The 7253-nt window shown below is 32.3% G+C and overlaps 2 protein-coding genes across 2 annotated transcripts in view; one reads left to right on the top strand and one right to left on the bottom strand.

Moving 5' to 3' along the window:
- LOC117102726 (PR domain zinc finger protein 14-like) overlaps window positions 1-1968 on the top strand; it is a 12379-nt gene extending 10411 nt beyond the window's left edge. Inside the window, exons 5-6 of the mRNA XM_033243133.1 lie at window positions 165-500; window positions 1608-1968. Coding sequence (XP_033099024.1) covers window positions 165-500; window positions 1608-1891 — 620 coding nt within the window. The 3' untranslated portion in view covers window positions 1892-1968. The remainder of the gene's footprint in view (window positions 1-164; window positions 501-1607) is intronic.
- Window positions 1969-2096: 128 nt separating this feature from the next.
- LOC117101403 lies at window positions 2097-5791 on the bottom strand. Its single transcript, XM_033241384.1, has 2 exons — window positions 4619-5791; window positions 2097-4175 (listed from the first exon to the last, which is right to left on the bottom strand). Exons 1-2 carry the CDS (start codon window positions 4783-4785, stop codon window positions 3065-3067), a joined length of 1278 nt encoding a protein of 425 aa, XP_033097275.1. The 5' UTR covers window positions 4786-5791; the 3' UTR covers window positions 2097-3064.
- Between the last annotated feature and the right edge of the window lie 1462 nt (window positions 5792-7253).

Here is a 7253-nt window from a genome sequence, read left to right as displayed (position 1 = left end):
GGCGCCGCCACTGTTCCCACCCCGCCATCGATCCCTACTTCAAATACTTTACTGCCTATAAACATCTAGAATGTAAAAACAGTAAATAAAATGCCAACGAAAATGAACAATTTCCACTCTTGTGGTAGGTAGCTAATTACTTAATTATCCTTAATCAAAAATAGTTGTGTTCCAAAAATATATATACTTTTTCTTGTTGTGTACACAGTCGAGCAGCCTGAACAAACATCTACGAGTCCATAGCGGCGAGCGTCCTTATAAGTGCGTATACTGCAGCAAAGCCTTCACGGCCTCTAGTATCCTAAGAACTCACATTCGTCAGCACAGTGGCGAGAAGCCATTTAAGTGCAAACATTGTCTGAAATCGTTTGCATCACACGCAGCACACGACAGCCACGTCAGACGTACACACACTAAAGAGAAGGCGAGTGTATGTCAGTTTTGCGGAAAGACGTTCGCTCAATCCTACGAATTGAAATTCCACATGAGCATGCATACAGGTAATAAATGATACAGTACATTATCATTTTCTGCCAAGTGTTTTTTTAACGTGTGGGTTTTTATCCTGATCTATTCACGACACATTTCTAAAATAATAGAACAGTCATCTAAAATACTAATAATAATTACGATAATAATAATACTAATGATTATAATAACAATATTATTAAATACCGTAATAATAATAAAAGTTACTACTAAGTAAAAGATATAATAATACTGTAGTAATAGCAATAGTATAGCAAAACATAGTAATATTAATAGTGATAATAATAGTCATCATAAAGCAACATGTTGATGATAGGTTAAATATCTAGTATTATTGCAGAGGGGAGCATTTCAAGTAATTGTTTTGTAGATAGGTGTAATCGTTGTCAATGAACGTATAGTTTATCCGCCTCCATTATGAATATATTTCTTTTTGGGTAGAAAATAACTAATCAAAAGAAATAGTTCGGTAATGTTTTAAAATCATACGTGTACCACTTTCTGAAACCTTTCTGCTGATTGATTAATTGTTTAACCCCAAATGTAAATATTTAATTTTCGTTTAGAAATACTGGATCTATAAATGTAATACACATTGGAATATGTTTCCAGACTACTCTATCGAGTTAGGTCGCTCAGTTACACAATGATAAACTTATGATCTGTTTTAATTACAATAACTCAATACATTATTTTTGTGTGTTTTAGGCTTTGCCATGCCATAGTTTTTCTTTTTCTTTCGGAAACATATAGAATGTCAAATACTTATATTCTGCAGTTACCGTATTGCTTCCAGAATGTCGCCATTATGGTGCATAACATATGAACAGTTAGTTAAATCGTTAAATAGCACCCAATTCGTTGACGCTGTAGCCCTCGAGTAGTGTATGTATGTTAATCAAAAATGTCGTACATTAAAGGAGTATTTATTGAAATATTCCAATACATTCTCAACATGTCACCACCGGTGGTGTGTGTATATATATGTACATTGCGTCCTGTGCATGCATTTCGAAATTACTTTTAATTTTCTTCTCTTATAATCTGCAGTATGTGTACACGATTATTGTGCGAGAAAATACAATTCGGGATGATATTTTTCAATGGTTTTATTTTAGGTAAAACACCATACAGCTGCGTCAAATGTGGAGAGGAGTTTGTGACGTCATCAGCACGTGACCAGCATCGAGCCTCTGCAAAGTGTTCAGCAAGCGGTCCTAGTCAAGTGCAGGAAACATTGCCATCAGGACAAACTTTGATCCATAAAATAGTAAATGCCCTCACCGTTCCCATGGTTAACAAGAGTGACATTATCGATGCCCACATTAGACAAATGTCATCACGTCCACTTTTACCCCAGAGTAGAGATACAGAAAACTGCGTTAATGAATACTCGTTATAAATTATATGACTAGGTAAAGCTCTAAAACAACAACATAAAAACTCTGATAATAATAATAATTTAGTAATAATAATAATAATAATTTGATAATAATAATAATACTAATATAAACATAATAATATAAAAATGGCAATGATGATATATTGATGATGTTAATGATATTGGTGATGATATTGACAACGATAATGATAACCATGATCGCTTGTTCGTTTGTTTTTTTTGCTACCATTAATGAGCATTTAACAAAATGAAATTTGATGGAAACCAGGTTAAAATATAAGCTACCTGTTTCTATTTAATGAGTCTCTATACATTAACCTGTAATGTATTTGGACTAAGAACATATGTTTAACAATTACAACTTACAGACGTACTTTGTACTTAGCCTATCACACAATGGATCACACAATTACTATTCACTATTCTAATCAGGTGCGAATCCAGTGGGGGCAAGGGGGTACGTCCCCCGCCCCACAGTTTTGGCACTAAATTTTATTAATTAAATGCATAGGTAGGCCTATTAATATTACGTATTGAAGTAAGCGCTACTCACTTACTATTTTGAACATGTTGTGGCCCCTCCCCTACCCCGTTTGAAAATTCTGGATCCACCCCTGCTAATAGTATACCAATTTTCCACCACGAATAATCAATTTTTCGCTCATTTATGGCTCAAAGATACACACATTTTAGACCTAAACATATCCACTATATGGATGTGTGAAACGACGTCCGATCCTACGAAGGTACAACATAGGCGTATTCGATTACTGAAGCGGTTTTTCAATGTCGTTTGCGCTTGAATATTGGAATATATTGATTGAATATTTTAATTTCTCTCTAGAATTATTTTAAGGAGAAATTCAAAATCGGCATTGGATCATTTCTGTATTAAAAACGCAGATGCGAGAATAAAGCCGGGCACATACTTCGTCGGCCGACGTTCGTAGAATCCATTTCCGCTATCGGTGAACGATTACGCTGTCTGATTGTCATTAAAAATTATCCGTTGCGCACGCCTCGTCTAATGAAATTGCATCGTCGCCGACGACCATCAACGCACAGTGTTTGCCCGGCTTTATAACGTATTCTGGCATAAAATTCAACAAAAGCATAGAACGGTCTAAAAACTGGTAATATACTGCAAAACATAGCTATCAAGGCTCAACCGGTTTAACCAGCCAGTTTCATTTGGAAAAACCTTCGTTTTTGCCTTTCAAATATCTCTTCAGCTTTCTTGAATAATCTATAATCAGCCGACAACGCGTCATTCACGTGTTCATCAGATTTGAGTGTTTCTATCAAGTTTTTATGGATCTCACGTCTGCTTGATACATTTGAAGTAATATTGTTCGCGTCATTAGTAAACAGGCCTAGATTTGAATATGAACCACTGTAATTATCATACATTCCAGAACATTCCCTTCGAAACGGAACATCAAATACCGCGCTCATTAATTCTAGAGACAAATCATACTCTTTAGTTAGTCCAATAAAAGCAAACCATTGCTCAAAGTGTTTTAGTGTAAAATTGACGAGTGCATCGTATTCCTCCACGGAGAGCATATTCAATAAAATTACCCGTTCCCTGAACCAGAAAGGAGTTTGGAGGTACAAATCATTTTTAATGATATTTCGTTTATAGTACTCCTTGTATCCGGAACAGAATTTTGGATTGAAAAGTAGTTGTCGGAAGAAAAAGCTACCTTGGTGAATACCCCATTGATTGAGAGAAACTTTCCACGGATCGAGAGCTCTACAGAGCTGGTCCATTCTTGCTCGACGACAATAAGAGTAACTTGAAATTGTTCGTTCGTATGGGTCTCGTAGGAAAGTAAAATAAGCACAGGGCCTAGAGAGATCGTCACATACACCGAAAGAATAATCTCCCATTAATGCGTCAAATTTATAGTTTTTTCTCAATGATACGCGAACGCAATCAGTCAGGACATGCCAAATGCGTTTACCCACTTTGGGAAACGCTTTTAGCATACAGTTTTTTGTAGTCGTTCCTGCTGCTTTGTTGTTATGGACGTATACAGCTACTGCATCACGATAAGAACCGTTGATTTGATTTGATGACATTGTAAAATAATTTGGTAATACGTTTTGTTGCCTCACCCAAGGCAGTTTAGCTAGCACTGATTCGAGAGGATCCTGGTTTGATTTGTTATTAGATGATGGTGTTATTTGTTCCTGTGTATAGTTGGTTTGATTTGATACACTCACTGATTGATGCGTTGCTGAAACTAGGACGCCATATCTAATCGAATATATGCTTGCCCTGGAAAAAACGAGTGTAAAATTTGTCAATATAGGACTGTTCATGATTAACGTTGTATTCCCTCATGCTTAGGGTACAAAAACGTTTCACGGTCGGTTCATCATCTGATTTTTTTTTTGTAATTAAAACGTAATTGTATCAACCTCACCACTCACGTTAAGGGAAATAATGATAATATAGTGGCCTATAACAAATAATGATATGGTAATTAAAATAATATAGCCTAATATTATTATACATAATTAATAATGATAATAATAATTGATTATTATGATGATAAGTATACCAGTGATTCAACTGATACTTTGATATTGATTAAATAACTAAAAGTAGAGTATATAATATCAAATATTAAAATAATAATAATCATAATGAGTTACTATTCAATTTTATCTATTAACAGTGCAACCATTATTTTGAGACAAAAATTGAGAAATACATACCTTATATGGTTGTCAGATATGTGTGCTGTTTCTTGAGTTGGCTTTAGTTGATCATATTCGATGTCGTTCCATAAAATATGTAGGCCTAATAGGAAAAGCAAACACACCACTATGCAACTTTGTACCACACCATCTACTAATTTCCTTTTATAAATTTTGCAAGACATCCCAGACAGTTAGAAACAGACCTACATGTTCGCTAGCGTCAAATTCCAATACACGGCAACGATTGTTTACCTAAAACATCCTCTGAATCAGCTGTCTGGTCATTTTCGAATTGTCGATAAATCCTCGTGGTGGCACTATCGGCTTCCGAGGTGTGAAATCGCATCTTCAAATAACAAATTAGTACAATAACTACCAGATATAGTTTCAGGTAAGTTATAACAATATATACAATAATGTTATGAAATCAATATCGATTTCCTGAAATTATTAATGGAAGCATCCAAGTGGAAACAGTTTTGGACTAATTGTATTTCCATGGAACATTTCCTTGGTATTTCCGTCTAGTTAATTAAGAAACATGTAATTAAGTTGGACCATAATCTTGTGGTTATGTATGTATATTATAGTAATAAACACCCTACAATTTAATATTAATAATGCTGATGATGATAATAGTAGTAATAATAATAATAATTATAATAATAATAATAATAATAATAATAATAATAATAATAATAATAATAATAATAATAATAATAATAAAATAACCAAAACGTAAATAAAAATGAATTCAAGTGGTGAATTACACAATGAGCAGAATTCAAATGGTAGATAAGAGGAAGTTTGTAGATATAAAATTATTATGATTATCCCAAATAACCAGGGAAATTTTATGCTTAGCTTACTAATAATATTGTCATATTACATTTTGTAAGGTGATATTGTGATTGATCAAAAATCAGGCTTATTATCTTATACTACCTATTAATAAAACTAACAATTAAACGATGTTTTTCTTCGCGAGCAAACGAAACTTTATCTGGGCGGGTTTGAAAATGCATGGATATCTAACCAAACATACTTTATTTAAAAAGCAGTCTCACCTTTCCCAGACAATTCTAAGCTACTAAATTACTAATTAGAAATAGGGTAGTTACTTTGTAATAATAATAATAATAATAATAATAATAATAATAATAATAATAATAATAATAATAATAATAATAATAAAAATAATAATAATAATAATAATTATAATTATAATTATAATAATAATAATAATAATAATAATACTTAAAATACAATAAAAATATTACCTATTATGTATAATAAAACAATATCCATTAAACTGATACATTGTTTGATTATGGCTTTGTAAAAACATGTTATGGTAAACCTTTTGGTTGTCAAATCAAACACAGATAGAACAATGTGTAAATTTTGATTTAAGTTTGCCATCCTCTCTTGCTGATTTTAAGATAACCAATCATGCTAATATTTTATATGTATACAGTCATTTATGCAGTTGTTTTTAGTAACAGAGGGCGTGTTGTAAGACATCAAACCAACCTTTTGTCGTCAATTAGAAACGATTTAAGTTCTAGAAATTTTTCTAGATTTAAAATCTAGATTCCGAAGATTTAAATGTTTAAAAAGATATCGCAAAATATAGAAATAAGTGGTATCACCTGTTTTAGTTTTGTTTTGTTAACTGTATACACACAAGACTTGAACAGAAACTGTACAGTAAATTGTATGCAGTTAAATTATAGCTTTTGAATAAAAGTCGTTATATATATATAGGACCTATATACAAGCAATATTATCAAAGAGATACATAAACAGATATACAAACCATTTTTCAAATAAGACTACTCAGCCGTCGTGAGAGCACATCGTCTCCTCACTGTTGAACAGTTTAATAACCTTGTACTGGGCTGGTTGATAGTTATCAGTGTATTAGACTAAAATATCTCTATTTACGATTAAATGACAATTTGTCTCGCCATACATTAGTGTTAGAACTTACTAGGTAAGTAGTAGTCATACTCCTTGGTGTCATAGCATTTCAATTACACTTATTTTAAAAAAGATCTAAGTTGTGATGTGCAGACTAGGAAACAATAATACACGAAAGTTTAAAAGTCTAATGAGCAGTTTATTAGTTTTTGAACAAGTATTCTCTTTGGTGCAATGTTATATTCAAAGTGTTTTGAACATTGTAGGCCCAATATTACTTTACATTTTTAAATTATTGTGTTAGATTTATTAACACAGATGTACTTAGTTTTATGCAATTTAATTACAACAATTTTTTTCGTCATAATTTGTTTGTAATAATTTATTTGTGGTTATTGTGTATTGCCTTTTCTGGTAAATGAATCGGATAAACATGTATTTTAATGCTTAAGCTCTACCACTACCTTACACCTTGCTTATATTTGTGTGGAAATATATTAAATAAATATGATAGGAAAAAAAACCGGCAAGGATATGTTATTATATTAATTAAAAAATTATACGACTGTCGAATATTTTACCATACTTATTTAGGCCCTACCTTAGATTTATTCCAATATACTGGAGGTTCTCTTACCATATCACACGGTTACAAGCCATGTTTTAACGTTGCTGATCCAATATATAATGAGGCTGCATCGATGAAGACGCAACAATGGTATAATAT

The sequence above is a fragment of the Anneissia japonica genome, unplaced genomic scaffold, assembly GCF_011630105.1.
Source record: "Anneissia japonica isolate Jap-2015-1 unplaced genomic scaffold, ASM1163010v1 scaffold1005_len2656397_cov198, whole genome shotgun sequence".
NCBI lineage: Eukaryota > Metazoa > Echinodermata > Crinoidea > Comatulida > Comatulidae > Anneissia > Anneissia japonica.
The sequence above is the reverse complement of the archived record's forward strand: the minus strand, read 5'-3'. Positions and strand labels throughout refer to the sequence as shown.

Bases quoted from the DNA above. Each gene is read 5' to 3' on its own strand.
- LOC117101403 (XM_033241384.1), bottom strand. From the start codon at position 4,785: ATGTCTTGCAAAATTTATAAAAGGAAATTAGTAGATGGTGTGGTACAA. The intron at 4,176-4,618 runs GTATGTATTTCT...CGTTTTTTCCAG, and splicing joins ATATCTGACAACCATATAAG to GGCAAGCATATATTCGATTA.